General features: G+C 37.4%; 2 protein-coding genes across 10 annotated transcripts in view; one reads left to right on the plus strand and one right to left on the minus strand.

Annotated features, from left to right (window-relative positions):
• Positions 1 to 14,980, minus strand: part of LOC121330170 (ral GTPase-activating protein subunit alpha-1-like) — a 49,250-nt gene extending 34,270 nt beyond the window's left edge. For 4 of the 9 annotated variants that reach the window (XR_005951836.1, XM_041276491.1, XM_041276488.1 and 1 more), the window contains exons 1-18: positions 14,660 to 14,980; positions 11,772 to 11,882; positions 10,945 to 10,994; positions 10,454 to 10,511; positions 9,697 to 9,740; positions 9,094 to 9,271; positions 8,515 to 8,630; positions 7,690 to 7,828; positions 7,383 to 7,591; positions 6,647 to 6,883; positions 6,346 to 6,534; positions 6,067 to 6,207; positions 5,688 to 5,836; positions 5,404 to 5,527; positions 4,960 to 5,197; positions 4,651 to 4,812; positions 3,934 to 4,074; positions 1,053 to 2,552 (exon numbers count right to left, since the gene is read on the minus strand). Coding sequence is in view for 8 of the 9 variants with exons in the window: in XM_041276491.1 (XP_041132425.1) it covers positions 1,053 to 2,552; positions 3,934 to 4,074; positions 4,651 to 4,812; positions 4,960 to 5,197; positions 5,404 to 5,527; positions 5,688 to 5,836; positions 6,067 to 6,207; positions 6,346 to 6,534; positions 6,647 to 6,883; positions 7,383 to 7,591; positions 7,690 to 7,828; positions 8,515 to 8,630; positions 9,094 to 9,271; positions 9,697 to 9,740; positions 10,454 to 10,511; positions 10,945 to 10,994; positions 11,772 to 11,882; positions 14,660 to 14,765 (3,892 nt within the window). In the remaining variant the exon portion in view is untranslated. The remainder of the gene's footprint in view (positions 1 to 1,052; positions 2,553 to 3,933; positions 4,075 to 4,650; positions 4,813 to 4,959; positions 5,198 to 5,403; positions 5,528 to 5,687; positions 5,837 to 6,066; positions 6,208 to 6,345; positions 6,535 to 6,646; positions 6,884 to 7,382; positions 7,592 to 7,689; positions 7,829 to 8,514; positions 8,631 to 9,093; positions 9,272 to 9,696; positions 9,741 to 10,453; positions 10,512 to 10,944; positions 10,995 to 11,771; positions 11,883 to 14,659) is intronic. The other 5 variants (XM_041276495.1, XM_041276496.1, XM_041276490.1 and 2 more) reach the window with 4 other exon arrangements.
• A 1,114-nt stretch (positions 14,981 to 16,094) lies between these two features.
• LOC121329530 (breast cancer metastasis-suppressor 1-like protein-A) lies at positions 16,095 to 21,698 on the plus strand. Its single transcript, XM_041275135.1, has 10 exons — positions 16,095 to 16,350; positions 17,101 to 17,191; positions 17,554 to 17,681; positions 17,855 to 17,934; positions 18,139 to 18,235; positions 18,652 to 18,741; positions 18,841 to 18,905; positions 19,118 to 19,157; positions 19,396 to 19,522; positions 19,612 to 21,698. Exons 1-10 carry the CDS (start codon positions 16,215 to 16,217, stop codon positions 19,727 to 19,729), a joined length of 972 nt encoding a protein of 323 aa, XP_041131069.1. The 5' UTR covers positions 16,095 to 16,214; the 3' UTR covers positions 19,730 to 21,698.
• The last annotated feature ends 1,550 nt before the right edge of the window (positions 21,699 to 23,248 follow it).

Below are 23,248 nucleotides of genomic sequence, written 5' to 3' on the forward strand. Positions count from 1 at the left end.
AAACCTCATACCTTCTGAAACGTTCTTTTTTTCAGACAAGACTGCCCTCTAGTGGCATGAACTACAAACAGCGAATACCAATATGTTTCAGTCATACAGATAAAAGTATTTACATGAGAAAAATGTTTCTACCAATTTCGAAATATATTACTTATACATTTGTGTTACATTTTCTAATAAAAACAAACAGAAGTTTGTGTATCCTATTTGTTTGGATTAAAACTATTTCCACAATTGTATGTGATGTACAGTAACTTATCACAGTGGTGTTCTAGCTTCCCCTTCTCGAAGTAGTTTGAATTCTACCTCAAATAAGCAGTGTGTTTTACATGTTATCTATAACAATTGACCAACACAGGCATCAAGGTGTAGAAATCAGTACTCTACATCTTATGATATATATATATATATATATATATATATATATATATATATAATATATCACACAATTTTCAATCAATTAGCCTTGTACTGTACCAGACAAGCTGGACTCCTAAAGACATGCATTGGAATATCTTAAAATACAATCTACAGTTAAACCACAAAAAAAAAAGTTAATAAATCATCATCAAGCACAGCAACAGTGTGATTTTAAGCTCAGTCATCATCTCCTCTACTTTTAAGCTCTAGTTATAGAATTGAATTTATGAGAAACTAGCTGGCCACAGTATTCTTACTTTCACTCCATTGTAAATGGACTACTTACTGTGTATTTGGTTTGCATCAAGTGTCTAACTGGTATCCTAGATACTGAGGGTGAAATTAGTTATTTTGTGAGAATAGAAATATGGTTTATGCTGGGATGAGGAAAAGCTGGGAGGGAGGTATAAGCTGATCAAAAGGTGCATGCAGCATCCAATAGAGGGGAAAAGCAGAGATTATATCCCAAAAAGCTGGGGCCTTCCTGGGGTTTATGGGGCTTTGGTTTTGATTGCTCTACAAAACGGAAATAAAAAGGAGTAAGCTTTTTTTATTTATTTAAATTTGCATCCAGCAAAAAAAACAGGCGCTTTATCTCCAAACTTGTGCTCAGCACACCATTCAGTGCTCACCTGGTGCTCTCCTTCCAAAATAGCCCATTACATGAGTGTACAGATCCCTCAGTGGCGCCTCTGCTGGCACTTTGCTCTGCCGCTGTGGGGAAACGCTTGCCTTTGGCTTGGAGAGAGCATGTACAACAGATTTATAGACACCACCCAGGGGGCCGTGCTGCTGCTGTTGCGGAGTCTGCTGCCCTGCTTCCTGCACCCTTGTGGATCTGCCTGAACTGCGACTAATATGACTACTTACTGCACCTTCCTTCTCTGAACGATCCCCCGATAGGATTCCCCCTGCTGCATCTTTACCTCTTTCACTACTGGCAGACACAAGACCATGCGGCTTACAGCCAATGGGTCTGACATCAGCTGCCACGGCACCACCACTGCTGCTGCTTCCACCACTAAAGCCACTCAGCCTCTTAAGCCTGGCCTTCCACGGCGCCTCTTTGGTTTCTAGCTGGTTATAGAACTGAACAGACTCAGTGGAGGGCCTGAAGCTGACAAGGGCGCCACCATGTCGTTTCTTACCTACCACTCTATTTATTTTGGGTTTGGGAATTGCAGATCTGGTCGTGTGCTTGCTAAGGGCTGTAGTGCCCAGTGCTTTGGATGCATCAGTACCTATCTGAGAGCTGAATTCCCTCTTGTATGCAGGCAAGACCTGTGCTGCTTTCTCACTGGAATGGACACTCATATCACTCCTGCCCCCTTCTACTGCTGCCCCCTCAAAGCTCGAATCTATTTCTGTGGCTGCCTGCCTATATAAGCATTTCTGGTTCTCTTTACCACTGGGCATTTCCTCCTCTGCCTCCAGGACATCCTCCCACATGTGTTGATCATCTTTACTAGTAAGATCTCTGCTTTCAAAAAAATCATGCCCTGAATAACCTACACTGTCCTCCAAATGCTGATCTGCTGTACTGTCAATGTTTCCTTCAGTATACATGTACATTTTATCTACAAACTCCAACCTGTCCATCACCTGTAGATTTTGGCTTTCCATCACCTCGTTCAGAGCAATAAGCATGGCTTTCCTTTCCCCCTCAACCCTAAAGTTCACTTCCCCCTTATCCTTTAGATACTCTCTGAGAGATGAAAGCAAGTCTTCCTCTCTCTCGTACTCTACAGACTGACTCTGCAGAAACGCTGGTTGAGGTCGCTCCGAAGGGCCTACCAGCTGACACAAGTGGTCGTAGATGCTATCCCCCACTTCCAGTGAGGTCTCTCTACTGTTCGCACCGGCAACGTTACTCCCAGTGGACACAGACCACGTGGAGACCTCACAGGAACTCTGCGAGATGGGAGCGCCATGGGACGGACAGTCAAGTACAGGAAGTGCACCTTTGACCCGCTCAGCGATGAAGGGCTCCATGATGTCCGACGTACTGCTGCTCCGGGGCAGTGGCTGCTCCTCGCCCACTGTGGTGAACACCTCTGAAGGGGCGGTCTCTTCGCTCTGGGAAAAGTGTCTCATACGAGGAGCGCGGGGCACCACCGGAGGGTCCTCGATATCTGACAAGACACAACCATGAGAACTGCAGAGTTCACAGAAGAAAAACAGAACTTGGAATCCACTAGACACAAAACAAAACAAAAAGCTGTATATGTCTTTAAAAACTGTTAAAATATTATACGACCAATGAGAGAATTATTTAACTAGGGACACATTAAGCACAGCAAAAAAAAAAAAAAAAAAAAGGGTACAGTTTAGTGAATGGAAGTCAAATACACTTTTTTTCTGAAAAGCACTCTCGATCCTTAGATAAGTTACAGCATTACTGCAAATGTTTTCAACACCAGCAACTAATTCCTTGAGGTGCACAGCTCGAAAACTTTGTTATATATGGGTGAGGGAAAACAAATCATGAAACAAAACAAAACAAAAAGCAATTTAGGAATAATTCAATTGTTTTTATCATTTTTTTCCCCAATTTGGAATGGCCAATTATTTTTAGGCTCAGCTCACTGATACCACCTTGTGTGCCGTCAACTGACCGCTTCTTTTTCACACTGCAGGCCCACCATGCAGACACCTCGGAGCTACAGCATCAGAGGATAACGCAGCTCTAGGCACCTTACAGACAAGCCAGCAGGCACCCGGCCAGACTACAGGAGGAGTCGCTGATGCACGGTGAGCCGAGGACACCCTGGCCGACCTAAGCACCCACCCCCAATCCGGGCGGCGCTCGGCCAATTGTGCACCGCCCCCTGGGACTCCCGTCCATGGTTGGTAGTGGAATAGCCTGGACTCGAACCGACGACAGGCTATAGGGCACATCCTGCCTTCCACACAGAACACCTTTACCGGATGCGCCACTCAGGAGACCCAGTGAATTTACTTATAAAACAAACTGACCGTCAAGCAGTTGTCAGATGAAAAAAAAGTGATGTCAAAAGAAACCTTTGCAAACAAGAAAATTAGCAAGACGGTAACACCAATTGTAGATAAGCATTTTGAAATGTTGTAAAAGTGTGACAGAAATTCAACCAAGGCTTTTAGGAATGTTGCAAAGTATAAAGAAGAGGTCAGGAAAGGGAATCCAATCTAGTAAGAGCTTTAGTGCGGAGGTGCTTTTCATCCGGCATTTGAGCTTACCAAATTACACCTGACCTTGGAAGCACTGTACACTTTTTTGGGGGGAGGGGGTAAATAATGAGATCTATCCATGAGCATAAGAGATGATGCTGCATAACAAAAGCAAAAAATATATATATATATAAAATAAATGAACTAAATTAGACAGACTTGCGTTATATTTATGTTCTAAATATATGTTAATGATATTAGTAGTTAAATGTTAAAAATAATTAAAGATTAGTGACTGTTTGCAGTAATTTCACAAGCAAAAAAAGTGCCAGCAGGGGGTGCAGAAATAAGCAGAGGTGGCACTACCTGGCAGTCCACCAGCTAAGGGAGCGAGGACAGTATCAGACAGGAGAGGGTGCAGAGGGTGGATCAAAACAGGTGCACTTTTAGCGCTGCGTATAAAGGCTGAAGACAGCATTCTATCGCCAGTTGAGCAGCTTCTCAGGGCTTCAAATAAAATAATAATTAAAAAAGAAAAGAAGGAAAGAAATAGTAGAGTGATAGCAATGGGAAGCTGTTACTATAAAAAGGACATTAAGATAAAGCAATTGATAAAAAGAATGCACCTACAGCTATGGCCAAAAGTGTTGCATCACCCAATAAAAAAAACATTTTGCTTCATAAATGTCAATGGAAATCTGCTGAATAATGTTATGTTAAAATCCTGAATTACATAGCACTTTGCAGTTTTCCATATACTTAACTGGACACTGATACAAATGGAAAAATGTAACTTTTGAATTCTAACATGAAATACTGTACTACTGCTATGGCTTCCGGTAGTTGTACTTATAAAGTTCTGGAAGATTTGCTCATTCGAATTTACTGGTTCATTTTTCAATCCAAAAGCATTCAAATTATATCACTTTGTTTCCACAATGAAAAGCAAAATTTTAGCGATTGCATTTGAACACGCCTCGAGACAAGCACTGGCGTTGTTTTGTAAACATGAAAAACGGAAAAACTGGTGCTCCAGTACTTCTTTCTTTTTTTTTTTTTTTTTTATTAAGTAATGGGACCTACCAACAGTTTTCTGCCGTATAAAATGTCTTGCTTTCTCTGTGCCTGGGGAGCCTGCAGTGGTAGCACTCCGCTGTCTCATCATAGCCTGTCCAGGCTGATCCCGACTCCAGCCCTTTGAAAAAGACTTGTCCACTGATGACTTCAGAGACTCATGACCACCACCTAGGTTTAGAAGGAAGTAGAACGTTTCTCGGCGCACCTAATCACTAACAGGATCTCCTTTGGTATTTCCCTATTATCACTCTCTATGAACAGTAAATGTCAGCAAAACCATCCAGTATAAAACCACAAAATTCTAATTTCTCTTACCCTTGCCTTTGTGCTTCTTTTGTTTCTGTTCGCTCAGTTTGTCCAGTGGCAGTTCGTGGAGATCTAGGTTGTACAAGTTTCTAGCCAACACTTTGGTCAGGGTTTCCATGGTCAGTGACCACTCTGTGACAAGCTCCTCCCAGCAGGTCAGCGTCGACAATACAGTGAGCAAGTCATCCCACAGCTCCCTGGAGATGTACACATTCAGGTTCCCTTTGATCCAGGCTACGATTAATGTCTAAACCAAATGGGGTGCAATAGGAATTGTATTCATACTTTCTATTGTGTAAAGACCTGCAAACCTACGAAATAAAAGATTAACCTGATGGCAAATAGATCTTCTCTTAATTGGAACGACCAACAGAAATCCACATTTTTATATTACATACAAATATCACTGCACTATAAAATAGTTTCGCGTAATATTAAAAATAACATTCATACCTGAAATATTGCCCCGGCAAGTCGTCCTGCGAGGGTCATCGTCTTTTTTCCATGTGGCACTGCTGATGGCGGTTTCTTCATCACACACTCTGTGACCCTGAGTAACACCAAAAGAATTTGCTCCCTATCACCCAAAACAGGAAAATGAATGGTTATATAAAAAGACCTGTGGAGCATGGAAGTATTTCAGATGATTTACAGAGCAAATGTATTTCTGAACGCACTGTATAACAATTTTTTTAAATATAAACCTGTATCTGTGCTAAAAAAAATTCTAAACATACCATGTTTTCTGATCCATTGTTTCATGCATAACCAGGCTGCGATAAATGTTGAGAACACGCTTGCACATATCAATGTGTTCTTCCAGAAGGAATTTAACATCATTAGCAGGTTCCAGAAGGAATACATTGGAAGAGTTGGTAATGAAAACCTGAAACATGTAGAAGTGTAATAACACAATATAAAATTATGCATGAGCATGAAAGCACATCCACATAGATGACTGCAAAGCTATAAATTACAGCTAAACTGATTTTAAAATCTTCTTTATTCTTGAGCTCACATTACTGACCATAAAGTTGATGTGGTTTGTGATCACTACCACAGTGGGAAATGTAAAAGAAAAGCAACGTGTAAGAAAAAAAGAGCGTGAAACCACACCTGCAGTGTGGATTGTGCACCTGCTGCTACATTATACTCCACAAGCTCCGAGTCCGGCACCTTGTTGATGGCATCTTGGTACGAGGAGTTTCTTGTCCAGCTGGGGGTCCGTGTGTGTCCTGATGCCTTTACAACTTTTTCCTAAACATTATGAAGGCATATTGTTAACTCCTTAGACAAAAAATGATCATGGTGAAGTTCTAACTACTGCCATACACTGCATATTGTATAGTATAAAGTACACCTACCGGTGACTACTTTCACACTGTCTTTACTTACCTCCTCCTTCTCTTTCTCCACCATGTGTTCTCCTGCTGTTTCCAGGTGGATGACACTGGTGGCCGGAGAGTATTGTACATCTTCAGGTTCCCTCATGAAAATGGGTTTGTCTTCCTGCTGAATCCACTCTTGGTAAACCCTCACCACCTTTCTCATGGCAGCTGCCTCACAGATTGGCAGCAGGAAGGCCTGTATTGAAAACACAAAGGCAGTTACAACACAGCTGTTTGTCTTCTGCAATATCCATGTCGACACTGAAATGTGTTGATGAGGAGAAGTTTTGCAGTTCACTATACAGTACCTGCCGGAAGATCTCAGTCATGAAGTTGACATTGGTTCTGGAAGAGCAGAAGACCTTCCGGACCACCTCGATGTCTGTGAGATGCTCCTCATCTAAACTGCAAAGGCTTGAAGAACTTGGCTCCCTTTCCGTCAGGGTGCTGGTGTTGGAGTGAGACTGCTCTGGCTGCGTGTTTCCATCTACATTATCAGGTCGAGGGGCGGCATCTTCCCTGGCAGCCAATCCTGCTGCGGCTCTCTGAAATGTCAAGCATGGAAGCATGGTGTCCAATTCAACACAAAGGCAAAATATTGAACTGCTAAAGGGGTTAAAATAATTGAATTTCAGTTTGTGAGTTGAAGTGAGGACTAGATTTTCTGGTTTGCACCACTTAATGTTTTTTAAACAAAACTGACTAAACAAGCATCAAATGAAGAAATATATCAAAGTTGATCATTTAGAGGCTCCTGATTGATTTCTTAATAGTGCAAGATAAACAATTTTACCATTACCACTTTTGCATGCTTTGACAGACCCCAAATTTGGACTACCTTTGCTAATCTGAGTCTGCAAAATCAGGTGGCAATATTTAGTTAAGGAGTTATAGTTCAAGAATGTCAGCCCTGAATTATATGAATGCTAACAATGAAAGATTTGCCTTTTTTGGGGGTCAACAAAACAGGTTTCACTTGTGGTATCCGGAATTCTCTACAGATTAGATTTTGGTTTAATTGGCATAATTGGCTTGCATGCTCACCTGAATGTTCTTTGGTACATTTTCTCCTTCAGTACCAGGGATATGAGTCCCTGTGTTTGACTTGGGCTCCAGCCAAAAGGATACCAGCCATCGAATGAATATGACTCGAGCGTTCAGGAACATCTCTTTAGTGCAATAGATGTCTTCATTGGTCTCTGGGTCTCTCTTTACTATAACATAGTGTGGCTTTGGTCTCATGTGAGGGACCTCTGTATAAAAGAAAATTTATGGAGCAAAAGAACGGATTATTTTCTAGAGAAATGAAGAATGTCACAATGACACAGACAGCATAAAACAAAACACTTACCTAATACAGGATTATATAAACTGGTCTCCTTGCAAAAATTTGGAAAAATATGAGGAAGATAATACTTCTTGAAATTTCCAAATAGGAAAGCGAAGCCCTTTTCGTGATTTTCTTTGTTCTTCCATTGCAAACTCTTTGCCTGCGAACATAAGAAAGAAAAAAGGTGCAAACTGAGGTGTTGTTGCTAGTTTTACAACTGGTTTCATAGATCCTGACAAGCACTAATCCTTGACTACTTTATCTAAGGTTACATTGGGTAGTCCAAATTAGAGCTGGGGCTGGATACAGTACAGGTTAGTGAGAAAGCACAACTCAACTCTGAGCCTTGGGAATATAGATTTAAACCTGGGGAGTCCATATAATTGCTGGATAAGTAAACTGCAATTCTATGGAAAAAAAACTTGACAGCATTCTGAAAATCATTTCAGACATTAGCTTTAGACAGATATAACTAGCCACGCATGCACACTTGACTGCAGAAACGGTTTTACTATGTGAACATGCAGGGGTAACTTGATAAGTACAAAGTGTCTTTATAGCTTTGCATCTGATAAATTAACCGTTTGTTTTAAAAAAAAAAAAAAAAAAAAAAAAAAAAAAAGCCACCCCTAAGGAAACTACAGAAAGCTTTAGTTTATTAAGCCACCCCTAAGGTAATACTTTCAAAGCAATTATCATTATTATTATTATTATTAAGAAGAAGAAGAAGAAGAAGAAGAAGAAGAATAAGAAGAAGAAGAAAATAAAGCTGAAAGTCACATTTAGTAATAAAACCAGACAAGGCAACAAAGTGTATTACAAGGATTAGTAAAACAGGAAGTATACCTGGATTACCATGTATTTTAAAAGTGCTTCTAAAAAATAGCTTGCAAGATCTTCTTGTCCTTTATCTCCTGATTGAGGAGGGACGAGGGGAGTGATCTCTTCTGGAGTGACTTGTGCTGAAAAAAAACAAAAACCAGGGCAAAAACATAGTTCATCTATTACAGGCCATTAAAACATGTTCTAGTTAGCGCTCCACAAGGGGAAGCAGAGTTAATTTTAAAGCCTTCAAGGTCAATTTCTACTGCAATAAATGTTTACGCTTCTTTTTCTTTTAATGTACGGCACATGTAGGAATAAAATATTTCTAAACGCATTAATTTTGCGGATTTTTAACAAATGCGAAATTAGCATTATATGATTATTTCAGCTGAGGATTCATTTTAGTTGGTACCTACAGGTAATAGCATTTTTAAATAGGTTTATAAATGTTATGAATTTGCAAGGTAAAACATTTTGCATTACACAATTTCTCCTTGTTCCTTGAATTTGAAGTAAATGCATTTAATAAAAATGTACTGGTAAGAAACTTATTTTTTAAAAAAAGTAAGAGACTGTTAGGCGTGTGTAAACGGTTCTCACTTTCTTGAAGGCTGAGTGGAGGGTTGATAAGATTTTCCAGGGTTCGAGGTCCATGTTCCGAGTGTGGGTGTGGAAAGCCAGGTATCAGACAAGCAAACATCCACAGCTGTTCTCTACTGCAGTTAGTCTGGAGTGCCTGCATCCACAGGAGAAAGAGACGAACCCCCTCTCTGCGGATCTAGAAACAAGGCAGAGGTTATCCTTACAATCGTTTTTTGTTTCTCTAGCCATGCAGGTGAGCTCAGGGCTTAGCTTTACATTTAATTTTGCAAAAGTGTCTCAATCTTGATTGAAAGAGATTAAAAATAATCCTCTACAGACATTTAATCATGTATATTTTATTCAACTAAAAAAAATCTAAAATCTAATACACTCAAACTAGAAATCCAGCAGTCAATCTACTAGACAAGAGACATTAGTGGGTGGTGCAATACAGGGTTAATTCATATCTCTGCAAAACCTCAAGGAAGTCTGGTTTCACAAGCTTACTGTATTTCATAAAAATGCAATATTGCTAAAGTGTATTACCAAGACTTTCCAAAAGCAATTAAGCTAAGCTCATTAGATACAGTGAGGATAGTGGTAGTAAAACAAAAACATTACCTTCAAAGAATTTCCAGTGTGCAGGAGCTTCTTTAAAATTAGACCTGTAACAGACATCAATTAAAAAAAACAAAAACAGATTCACTTAATTTATTTTAAACTGCCCACCCAACAACAAAAAATATATCTTTTTGTTTTTCTGCACATTGCATGTCAGAGTTCTCGGTCAGACTTAGCAAAACTTGACACCAAGACCATGGCACTCTCTGTTTACTCTCGGTGATCTTTGCATCCTACAGCAACAGAACTGGGTGCGTAGGAAAAGGAAAGATCACCTTGGAAAACAAAAAGGACAGACTGCAGCTACAATAAACAACCCTGTATTCCCAGTTTAACAATGTCAGAGAAAGGCAGTAGCTTTTCAAAACATTTCACCACAGTTGTAGTCTTGCGATTTCCTTTTCACATTTTTGCCTCCCTACATAAAACCTCCTGGGGAAATAAATCACATAAATTATGGCTTTGTTTAAATAAGACTAAACATAGCTTAAAAGATCATAAACTTCAGAACAAAATGAAAGGTGAAGAAAAACAGGATGACTGCATGGGAGGCACAACGTGTGTAAATCATCCATAAATAATGAGCCACAACTATATGAAACTACACTAAAATGCGTTGACTAAAGTCTTCATGAACCTTATAGTTTTTCCTTACATTACATTTGCTACACTGTAATGCGGAATTCAAGATCCGGTGTATTTGAATTTTGACAATAAAACCTCAGTTAACAATGCTATTAAAAACAGAAACCGTTACCTATACTGTGGAATTGCCATCTTCCCTGTATTCTTTCAGGGAGAAGTTGTAAAATTTTCTAAACAAAAAGAAAAAAAAAGTTTCATTAAAACTTTTAAATAACAAAATATATTGGCGATTTACATGGATTTTAGCACTTTAGTAGTACACCCTTGGATTTTCCTAGTGTTTAATAGCTGGAAATGTAATCATATTTGGCATAAGCACACATGCAACATAATTGTTAAGATAAAAACAAAATAATTCTGGAGGTCTGTTATCCACATACTGTAGGAGGCTGTTAGTGAAAACAGTACAAAATGTAATATATTTAAGGGTTCTTTGTTTATATTACTCAGGAATTTGTTTTATCAAAGTGAAAGGTTCAACTCCCAGCTCAATAAGGGAAGAATTCCTAGACAGCCACTCATTGGCTCTTACAAGCTGGAATGTTCACTGGCCTGCTTGCAGATAGCTGGGCCAAAAGATAACAAGCCTAACTTCAATCTTACCTCAAATATAAAAAGGATAGAATCTAGTTCTTCTCTTTGCGATTTGTGACCTGAAAGATATGCAAAAAAGATATAAATACACACCTCACTGATAAATGCATATTATTAAAAGTTAAATGTCAGAAGATATGCTTGCGAATCAGACTTCTATTATTGTTATTCAGTCCCCAGAAAAGGTTGATTCAGCTTAGACTCTATACAAATCAAGATGATTGCACCAGCAGAAATTTTCAAATCCTAGAGTAGATTGGAGTTTTACCACAGATAGAAACCGAGCTACAGCACAGTATGCTCCTTCAATTTTTGGGCTAATATGTTTAATGGCATAAGGAGAAAAATGTTTCAGACTCGCTACAAGTAATGCCAAATGTAATCATTCTCAAAAGAACCAATTCCTCTTCACTCTTAATTGGAGATGTATAGTCATGGCTTACTAGACTTCCTGTCATTGTTCTACTTTAATGGATACTTCTCATTACCAACATTTAAATATGAAAGGAGTCCTGAGCTATCGTAGAACTGAATCGATGTGCATCATCACAAATGACAACTAAAGCCAAAAAAGAATTTTCCATTTAAGTTAATGAAAAATCCAGATTTTGACATCTCTAGAGTTACATTGGGTCTTAATTGCTGAAATGCGATATACTTTGAGGAGTAAAGACACCATTCATCGCATGTTGGCAACAGGGAATTTGAATGACTAAAATGCACAGTATTCTCAAGACCGGTTATATATAACTGGAACACTACAGTTTGTTTGTACACATTCAATATTTTGGATAAGGGAACCGGAGCAAAAAAATAACAAAATAATTAGATCTTACCTTTCTGTTTAAGACCAACTTCAATGGTCACAAAATTTTCAAAGAAAACATAGAAGATGTGTGAATAATTCTGGTCAAAAAAATGTTTCAGATCAACTGATTCGGCATTCTCTGTGGGGTGGAAAGAGACATACATTACACTATAAAAAAAAAAGGGCCACATCATAGAACTCTCATAGAACAGTTTGTGTTGATATGGCCAAAGATTCAAACAATGTGGCAGTAACAGTTATGTTAGGCTATATTCACATAGCTTTATCTCAAGTTATTTAAAGAATGTTTGTCCCCACCCGTCCCCCGTCCCCCCCAAAGTGTTTTTCTGAACAAAATAAAAGTTTGATATTGTTGATCATTATTAAATTTCATATCTTTGCAAACTAGTCAGCAGTGGCAACAACCATGTCCTCACATTTCTGTGCAATGCATGTAGATCAGACCTATCATTTCATCAGTTCTTAAATTCCGTGAATAGCTTGTTTGGGATAGGTACTAACCAGCACACTATACTGAATTACTCTACTTCTCTACTAGATGTGAAATTGGGCCGTGTTTTTAAAATCCAAAAAGTATATTTACTGGTATTATCAACATCAGTACCCTGAAAGTACAAGAAAATCTAGCATGTTTGAATATTGTCGATTTAAGACATAAAAGTCACAGAGATGCATATGGCAGCAATACATAAGAGTCGGAGTAGGGTGTGGGGTGCACTGTACGTATAGTCAAACGAAGAAAAAATAGAGACACAATGAGATAAGGGACAAAGATATGGGAATTTCAGAGGATTGAATCATTCAAAACTCTGCATTTTAGGATATGGCTTTGTATGTTAAATTATTTTTCAGGAACTGGTCACAACACAGTTGACATAATAGGCTTACATTACAGTACAACTTAAAACACAAATGCATGCTTGCAAGATTCCAGGGTTGGGATGGTCTTGTACTGTAAGAAATGTTTATTATCTTGGGAGTTTTATGGCACCAATTAATAAATAAATACAGTAAAAACTATAATTTAATATCTAGATACAAAAAAGGTACAATCTGGTCTAGTTCAACATACAATAGAAATTACATTAATTACTAACTCTCAATTTACAATGCAAGACAGTATGCCTCTTAAACAAAAATGACCTCCTGTTTACTTTGTGAGCTTATTGCATGAGCAGCGAGGTAAGAGTCACAATTGCTCACAGCAGCTTTCAACAATGGTCTAAAACCACTATTAAAAGGAAGTAACCAAGACTACATGGACTTGTGTCCACTGCTAATTTCTTGAGGGGTAAATCACCAGTACCAGAATAGCAGTACCTAGGGAAATTATATCAGCAGTTGTTATGGAACAACCCACTATAATTACACTCAAACTGATTGCGTTTCTTCTAAATGATGATTACACTAGTTCTAAATTCCATGTGACTGGACATCTTGCAGTAGCGACTCGGGTACTTGAACTATTTTCTTGCAGATATTCTAATCTCAAAGAAACGTGTAGGACAAGTATTAAGAATTTAATTCCAACACAAAATTATACTTCTGTAAGAAAATACGCCTATTTCATAGAAGTACAACAATATCCATACAAAACAATCACTGAACTGAATTCCGAATTTGCTTTCTTTCTTTCCCCAATTTGTGTTAAATTTCTGTCATAACTGGTAAATTGTGCATTTAACATCGGTATTAATTATACCACCGTGCATAGGTTTATTTTAAATTATGTCAGGTTTTAAAATGTGCTGTTCCAGAACAGTGCCACTAAAATTAACATTTATTCCTCGGATAAATTCCAAAGAAAAGTGCAAAAGCCCCTATATGAAAGACACTCAACCATATTCCCAGCCACAGTGAAGAACTTTCCTGTAGCAAGGATTTAAATAACAGCATGAGCACAGATTCCACTGCGCTTCCCACTTAAATTTGCATTGTAGGCAAAGGTTAAAACAAACAACCAAAAAAAAAAAAAAAAAAACAAAAAAAACCCCACCAAAATACGCCTGCAGGCTACTGTACAGTACAGTAACTGTTCTGGGTGAACTAACATTCATCGGAATACCTTAAATTATTTATTTATTTATTTATTTATTTTAAGTTAAACTGCTCATATTACCTTTTTGATATACATAATGCAACACTACTTTTGCAAAGCTATGTGGCCCATGCTTGCAGATCTGTACTTTGCTGAAGTCTAGGTGATTCAGATGAAGATACTTCACAAACAATTCAAACGCACAGTACAGCGTGTATAGCTAAAAGCTGTTTATAAGCGTTAACACATTTAACAATGGTAATGTTTTGCAACATTCTATGGGCAGAAGACTATAGCGTGTAGCTTCTGTAAAATACACTCTGATATTACACAGATACATATTTGTCAATGTATGACTACGTAAATACTATCGTCTTATCAACTCATGATCTTGTATTGCTTGTGGTAAAAGCACACCCAACCTACACGTACGTGTTATGCTGGCGTACAATATAAAAAATAAAGATAATTGACACAATCGTTTGACACACCCATAAACGAATTATTAATCAGATGTACTAGAAAACTATTTTGTTTAAAAGTCGTGCACAAAAAAAAGACGAATGTCTTAACTGAAGCAAATCAACGTTTTGTTTAGTAAATAAATAATTACCTGTGCCTCAACACAAAAGGCTACCTCAAAAGCGATTGTTATTCAACACTCTTCTCACCCGATTACAACGAGAGCCCAATACACTGCATGGGCGAATGGTAAAGCAATATATAAACCCAAGCAATCGCCAATCTAAACCTCTATGAAAATCGTATCTTACTAATTCATTTCAGGAGAGAAACCCCAAAATTGCAGTCCCACACGTCAGCAGCAAATCGTAAGAATTAAATCGTTTTAAGCTCACCTATGACAATTCGTAAGTGTTTGAGGCGAGTCAGGACATCCTTTTTGGTCTCCAGCACTTTCTGTGTCGACTTCTTAACGTCCCCATGCGTTTTTTTAGAAAACATGCCGAAAGCAAATAGAGGGACCAGAAAAGGGAGCCCCCCTGTGTAGCTTCAAATTAAAAAATAAATCTGCAACCGTTATCATTTAAAACTGAGACTATTTCAAATAAGTCTACATGTTATATAAAATAAATAAATACATAAATAAAACGAACGGGAATCTCTGCGTTTTACAGGAAAACCTCACACGAAACGCACCTCACACACAACACAGCGTTTCTCCCAAACAGAATAGTAAATGTCTTCAAATATGGCGGAGAGATCAAGACAGGAAAATAAACTAATCAAGACAGAGCAATACACCCCCCTATTGCTGCAAAAAAAAGAGTTGAATTTATTCTTCCTGCTTCTAATATATTTTTAAATAAAACCCCTTAAACAGTGGGGCATCTATCGTCATGGAAACGGCAGAAAGCTTTTCCTTCCATAGTTTGAGGGGTTTTTTTGTCAGGACCCACAATTATTGGTATATTATTTTGATGTTTTTTGGTTTGTTTTTTTGCAGTCTTCAGTGTTAATTGCCATCTAAACATAAATGTGACACTTACTCAAACTTAATGTGGAGGGATTACATGGCACTTTTTTTTATCTGCTTACAACTGAGAAGAGGCCTATTTCAAGGGAAGGAAGGCTTCCTACAAAAGCCACAATACTATCGAAGCACCCGAAAGTTGTATTGCGTGTTGACTTGGACGTGAACGTGATTACAGTGTACCGATATACGTCTCAAAATAAAAATAAATCTGTTGATTGTCGTTCATATTCATTTTTTTTTTAACTGTCGTTAAAAAAAGCACACCCAAATATTTACAAGTGTTATGTAGTCAGCAAAGTTACAAAGTTATCTTTGTATATAAAAAGCTATTATACACTCGAAATCCAACATATTCAGAAGGTAGCAAACATAAATTACATGGCATGCTAAACATTTTAAAACAGTATACTAAACTGTCAATCATAATCAATTTAAGACCGCGTTTAACTTCATGGATCAAGTTACTTGTAACTATCTTTTAATAGTCAATTGATTAGTATAGGCTGTCAGATGCTTTATATGTTCGTAAACTGAAAAAAAAGAAACGTGATAATAAATAATAAAGCGCATAGCATTTTGGGACATATATTTTCAACCATCTACTATTCTTTATATTTTGCTTTTGAACAAAATACCTGTGAACTTCAACTCCCAGAAAACTAAGAGAGGAAAATAGCGCGAGTCAACCATCCATGTTATGCCTCAAATACCACCCCTCTTAAACCCGATTGGACTAGGGCATCACGGTTGTCCTTCTAATGCATACGATTGGCTAAAATAACTGCCCATCACCACCACCCCCTCAAGCAGTAAGCTCCATGTTAGGTTGGTACCCAGCTTTGCATTCAGCTTGTTTAAAATAGGAGAATTGGTACATTTGGAATATCTCAGCAGTTTAAGAATAATTAACAGATACAATGCCGGTGCATTCGAGGGAGAAGAAGGAGAGTAACCACGAAGAAATGGAGGTAGATTACCCGGAGCACGACGGCAGCAGCTCCGACGAAGAGGACACAGAGAGCTCTTCAGTTTCGGAAGATGGAGACAGTTCAGGTGGGGGTGCTTGAAATATTTTCGTTTTTAAATCTGTTTCTTTAGTTATAGCACATTCGTGTTCACGTTATTTTTGGGGGGTAATTCTGTATTTCATTCTTAGAAGACAAGAGGATGCAAGGTTTTTTTTTTTTATTTTGCAAGAAGAATAATTGTAAACAATATACTGTATAACACATACATTCGTTAAATACAGTGTGCTTTAAAATAGGTACGATAAAGTGTGTGTTATTTTTTTTGGTCACCCTATGTTATAAGCCCATTTTCTTTGTCTGGTTGGTTGACCTGATTGAGTGGGTCTGTATATCAAATACGGTTCAGACCCTGATTTACGTACGAATAGATAGTAGAGCTCAATATGGAAAACAAACACATTTAAATTGACTATTAGAAAATCGAACAATTTCTGGAGGACGAGAATTCCCCTCCCTGTTGCTGAAAAATAATTCGTTGTCAATATGATCTTTTTTTCTTTTTTTTTTTTTTATGAATCCTCTAGCCAGCTGGTCGTGTTCAAAGTTAGAAATTGCAAACAAATTGTGAAGTTTCCGCTAATAGCAAAACGTGAATACGTATGCATTAATTGGCACAATTAATTGGTGAGGTTTAATTTATATTCTGTACAGCAGTGATTTATAATATATTTCCAAATAATTTGAAATTAAAGTATATTTGAATTCGTCACAAAAAAAATATGTGACTGTCACGACTAGCGTTAAATGTTTTTTAAACACCCTTTTTTTTATTCAGAGATGGATGATGAAGACTGCGAAAGGAGAAGAGTTGAATGCTTAGACGAAATGACAAACCTAGAGAAACAGTTTACAGATCTGAAAGACCAGTAAGTCATGCTAATAAAAGCATAATAAATAATGTACAATATTAAAATGTCTCTACGTAGGTATCCTTCATGTTGTTTGGTTTCAGTTTTTTATTACATCTTTTAAAACATATTTTAAAAAGTTTTAAGTTTAGCATGCCTTGTAGCAATGTTTTCTCTACTAAAGACCCTACTTAGTTTACTCAACAGAAGCTTTTTGCATCATCAATGTGAGAGACAAACTTGCCTGCACCACCTGTGCCAGCTTTCTTTCAATGTTTGGTTTGTTTGTAAGTCATACATTTTGGGTGGATCTGGAATATGTGTGCACATTCACAGACGTGATAGCGGCTCAACCTGAATTCCCTCTTTCTCATGGCTAGGCTTTATAAGGAACGACTCAGTCAGGTGGATGCCAAGTTACAAGAAGTAATTGCTGGAAAGGCACAAGAATACCTGGAGCCATTGGCCACTCTACAGGACAACATGCAGATTAGAAGTAAAGTGGCAGGTAAGCAGCGTTTCCATGCAAGATGTTTAAGACATATACAGCAATGAGTGCATGTGTCTTATTTGTTTGGTAATTAACTATTGCCGATCCTTCAAGATGCCTTTCTGAGGAATAGGGAAGTGTTCTTTTTTTTTTTTCACAAAACCCCCTGCACTATTGTGTTCTGTTCACAGGGATCTATAGAGAGCTTTCTTTAGAATCTGTGAAGAACAAGTATGACTGTGAAATTCAAGCAGCTTTCCAGCACTGGGAGGTGAGTACCCTGGCCTTTGAACCCTGTTCACGAAAGTGTGTGTTGTTGTTTTTTTTTTTTTTTTTTTCTTTAATGTTGCAGAATCTGTGCTCATCCTGGCTATACTTTCTCTTCCTTGGTGTAACAGAGCAGGCTAGCATCTTATGCACGTGTGCCAGACATCATTCAGATCCTTCTCATTATGTTGTCGTCTTCTTTCCCAAGAGTGAAAAATTGCTTTTATTTGACACTGTTCAAAGCGAACTAGAAGAGAAAATCAGAAGACTTGAAGAAGATAGGCACAATATAGACATCACTTCAGGTAAGGCTGATTTCAGGATTCTAAGATGTGGTTATATTTGTAGTGGGTATGTGTGGAAATTTACACAGACAAGGAAAAGGATGCATTCATTCAACTTGGCGAGAAACAACTTTGATACTGTTAGCAATTACATAATCCATGTTGGTGGAAGATGAATTTCAGTCATAAATTATTATTCACTTGGACTAAAACTTAGTAAGTATTAACATAATGTGTGCTTTAAGATTTTCAGGGTATGTTGAGCTTTAGTTAAAGTGCCTTACATTTTATTTTTAAAACAATCAAGTTTTTGTAGTGTCAGCCAACTTGTGGGTTTTATTTGGGGTAACAGTATCTCTGAAACAGCTGAACAGATCTCTTTTAAACTGCTGTTTTTTATATTGTTGTTTTTTTTTTTTTTTTTTAATTTCCTTTAGAATTATGGAATGATGAAATCCAGTCAAGGAAGAACAAGAAAAAAGATCCCTTTAGCCCTGATAAAAAGAAGAAGCCAGTTGTTGTGTCAGATATCCTTTTGAGCTTGATACGTCTTGGAATGATGGATTTGCCAACAAATTGTTTTGTTTCTGTGTGTTTTTTCAGTGTAGTTTCCATAACTTTCTCACGACCATATATAGTTTACATGCTGCAAGATCTTGATATACTTGAAGACTGGACCGCGATTAGAAAGGTATTTATGATCCCAATCATGCTTATTTAAAAAAAAAAAAAAGAGCTGGCTGTTGGATACATACAAGGTGGTAGTAGAGCACTTTACAATGAAGCATTAAAAAGCTTTGTGTTGAACACAACAGTGCAACCCTTTCAAGTATGTAAGGCTTCACAGCTGCAGAAGAAATACATGTGTTTCTTCGATTTAGGTTTTATTTATTTTTTCCTCAGGCCATGGCTACATTGGGACCCCACAGAGTAAAACCAGAAAGTAAGGATCAAATGTGTTTTATATTTGCTTCCATGTTTTGTTAGTGTGTTTTATGGTTAAACACAATTCACCTGAAGCTTAAACTGCTGTAAATTTATATTAATAAGACATATTCTACCAGGGAACACCTATTCACAAAATTGTCCTCAACACAATCATGGCCTCAAAAGATATAGGACCCATTATCACCACAGTTTAACAGGCTTGCATCTCAAACTCTGAACATTTCCGCTTGCAGCTTCTACAAAAAGTGAAAAACATCAGCACAGCGCCCGATCAGAAGAGGGAAGGTTATTTTATGATGGAGAGTGGTACAGCCGTGGGCAAACGATATGCATTGACAAGAAAGATGAATATCCTACAAGGTAAGATGATTCAGGTAGTTGGTATTTCATGAAGCCCTGAGCATTCATATTAAATCATGCTTCTAATTGTTTTTTGTTTTTTTATGCAGTGCTATAATAACCACCATAAACCACGATGAAGTCTGGTTCAAAAGACTGGATGGCAGCAAGTCTAAGCTATATATTTCCCAGCTTCAGAAAGGAAAATACACCATCAAACACTCCTAGTCTTCTTTTTTCCATCATTTAATTCTAAGGGGTATAAACTGGTGCCATAAAATATATTGCTTATCTATCTCTATCTATCTATCTATCTATCTATCTATCTATCTATCTATCTATCTATCTATCGGTCTCAATTATTTTCATTGTTTAAAGCTAGTGGATTTTTTTTTGTTCTCCATAATGTATACTGTGTATATTGTATATACTGTTGCTCCAGGTGCCATGGATAATTGCAGTTAAAGTGTTGTGTTTTTTTTTTTTTTTTTTTTTTTTTTTTTGACTTGCCGTCTTTCCTCCTCCCTGGAGGAAACGAGAGGTATTGCAAATAGCAGTGAGCAGTTTAATCTGAGTCATGAAAGAACTCCAAAGCAGTATTTTCACGGTCATACAATTTTTTTAAAAGGGTCAGCAGATTTAAGATGGGCTCCAAACAGGAACAAATATCAGCATTTTGTCTTTTTGAACATGGGTATATAAAACAGCCTTAATAGTAAGCCCATATGGTAATAGCTCATGTATGTTACTCTGCAAGCTTAGCCAATGTATATCATTTTGAAAGGTTCATTGGATAGAAGTTAATGGTTATTTTAAAGTTTTGGGAATGGTTCTTAAGGACGTACTTAAGCACTTTAGCTGTGTTTCTGCTACCCAACACTCTGTACTGGAATCCATGGCTCTGCTGATCTATGTGTGTTACATTGCAGATGGAAACATGTTTTAATGGGTTAAATGAGAATGGTGCCTTAAGAAGGACAGTGGTCTGGCTTGTATTTGAGCTCTTAAACGGTTATTGGTGGAAATAAAGCTTTACAGTCACCTTTGTGACAGTTTTCTGCTGATAGGATTCCTGCCAAACCCTCGTCTCTGACTGCTTCACCAGAATATGGTCCCTGCTGCCCCCAGGAACCTACTCCTCACTGCAGAGCACTGAGATTTAACCACCTCACCAAGAACCATTGCTCTGTTTACCTCATTGAATACTGCTGCTATCATGGTTCCACATAAGTATTTTTCTTTTTTTTTTTTCCTGTTGCTATTCACCTACAGTAAGGGAATCATGATGATCCATGTTTTTTTTTTTTTTCTATAGACAAATATCTGTATTACTGTGGTAGATAAGCAATTAGGATTTCATGTAACGTTTCTGTATTTTAACAAAGGCAGAGGTGACTATTCCTGCGCTGCAATTTGAGAAAGTAGAGGAAAAATCTGCCAAATTCCATTTATACAAGTTTACAAAAGGTTTGCATTTTCATAATGTCTCTTGTCTAAAATGTGTTACAAAATAAATGTAATGAGATATGACATTGGAGAAACATTCAATTTCAATATCAGTGTTAATGGAAGCAAGTTCCACTAAAAGCCTGCAGTATAAGCCTACCTCTGAAGAAGATTCCTTAGAATGGCAGTTTTGTGGAATAAGAATTGCTGCTGTCCTCAGAGCAGTGCTGATGGTGTGTAAATGTATTGCCTTTGTATTGCCTTCCTGTTAAAAGGAGAACTTAACATCTCACAAATACAGATTTAGTTTATGCATAATTAAATAGTGACTTTGTTATATTAAATTATTTTCAATGTAATATGCTTCATTTAAAATATGAAGCCACAGCTCTCCAAGTACAAGTGTATACTGTATTTCACAGATACTGTGTTCAAACAGTGAAGTACAGTAGAGTTTAATATAAAAGGGATAAAACAAGTGTGTTTATTTTTTAATGTTGATAAATAGCTTGTAGTTATGTTGTGTTAAAGATTTTAGAATGGAAAGTTATAACAATATCCAGGAATGTATTGTTTCAGATGGACAATATTGAATGACTTCTAGGAATATGATTGTTAACAGTAGACTTGTGTTAAAGACCATACATACATCATGGTATGAATTTGTACATACAATAAATAATGTGCTGACATTCAAGGATGCTGTATAATTAAAAGCAAGCTCACATTCACCACTCATTAACCACTGCTATTTTTGTTCTGCATTATAGTATTACAATGCCTCCATTCTAGATTGGAAGTTAAAAGGATGCATTAGCTGTTTTATACATGGTGACTTCCGGACCTGGCAATCTAACAGACTAGTTTTGAGTTTGGGCTACTTTTTGAATCAGGCTTTCCAGTACTGAAGCAGTGGTTTTATCCATCTGCTGAACAACTCTGCTCTTATGGTGATTTGAAGTGAAGAATCCTTCTATACATGAGACACATAGTGTTTATCGACAAAATATGCAATCACGTAAGTACTCAAAATAAACATGCGATATGGTCTGGGTGGCTTGTTCCATATTTGTAGAAAGCCCATCCAGTTTTTGATCAGCCCAACTTGGTAAAGGCAGAGTGCATGCTGTGATGGACTACTAGTATATCAACATTAGCAAAGTTTAACACGCACTTTGTCTTGTGCATCTGCCACTAAATAAATTCGGCCAGTGAAAGCTAAATACAATTACACTGCTAATAGCAACCACTGAAGAGCCTGTCAAAGTGTTTTTCCATATCCAGTCATCAGTGGTGGCTGTAGAGATGGTCCTATTAAACAGGTAGTATTCAAGATAGGTTTGGTTGTAGTTTAAAAGTTATTCATGCCACTAGTTTTTCAAACCAATCCAAAAACTGAAACTACTTGAAAAACACGATGATGCATTTTCAGAACACTGCAATGTAGAAATGTAAAACTGAAAGCTAACATGTTGTGTAGTGTTTCCTCAGATGTATTCAAAATAAATCCAATTAAAAATATAATAGTAAATAAAATGAGTAATCCTTAGCAGTGAACGCAACACAACTCGGTAACTAAATATACCGAAACAGTTTAGCAACTGATTAGATCCATACTCCAGTTTAACTCGTTTGAGGTGTGATCCTAATGCAACACTTCTATATTTGAAAGCACATCCTGTAGTACAACTAGGAATCCAAGGTCCAATCAAGACACGTTTGTCTTGAAATTCATCGGCACTCTGGATTGCATAGTTGATTCTGGTACTGTGTGCAAACAGTTGAAACAGCGTTGTGCTGGGTCCAGGGATAATTGCTTTTGTGCTGTAGTGTTTTGCTAGTAGTAATAAACACCTTGGGAGCCCTCTACTGGAGGTCAAAAGGCACTTCACACATTACAATAATGCAAGTAACCCAATAAGCCACATGGAAAATGCACCTTATATACCGGTAGTTATATTGTTAATAAAAGCGAGATCTTTTTTTTTTTCAGACTTTGTAAGCTAGTTATAAATAAGCAATATACTGATTTATTAAAAAAAAAAAGTAAATGTTGCTTTATTTTTTATCCTATATTGTGATAACGTTACTCTTAATTGCAATACAACTTTGTACCTGAATATTTACAATATAACTTTTGTTCAATTCAGCAAACCCAATTTAATAGTCAAAATAAAAAGATTTATAGCCATCATTTCAAAGGCGTACAGTATCCAGTCACTGGCGTGAGGATGAGATTTTATTTTGTTTTTACACCAGATGTCGCTATTTCCCTTTCTTCTGCTCTGTCTTGCTGCAGAA

Source organism: Polyodon spathula, chromosome 17 (genome assembly GCF_017654505.1).
Source record: "Polyodon spathula isolate WHYD16114869_AA chromosome 17, ASM1765450v1, whole genome shotgun sequence".
Classification (NCBI taxonomy): domain Eukaryota; kingdom Metazoa; phylum Chordata; class Actinopteri; order Acipenseriformes; family Polyodontidae; genus Polyodon; species Polyodon spathula.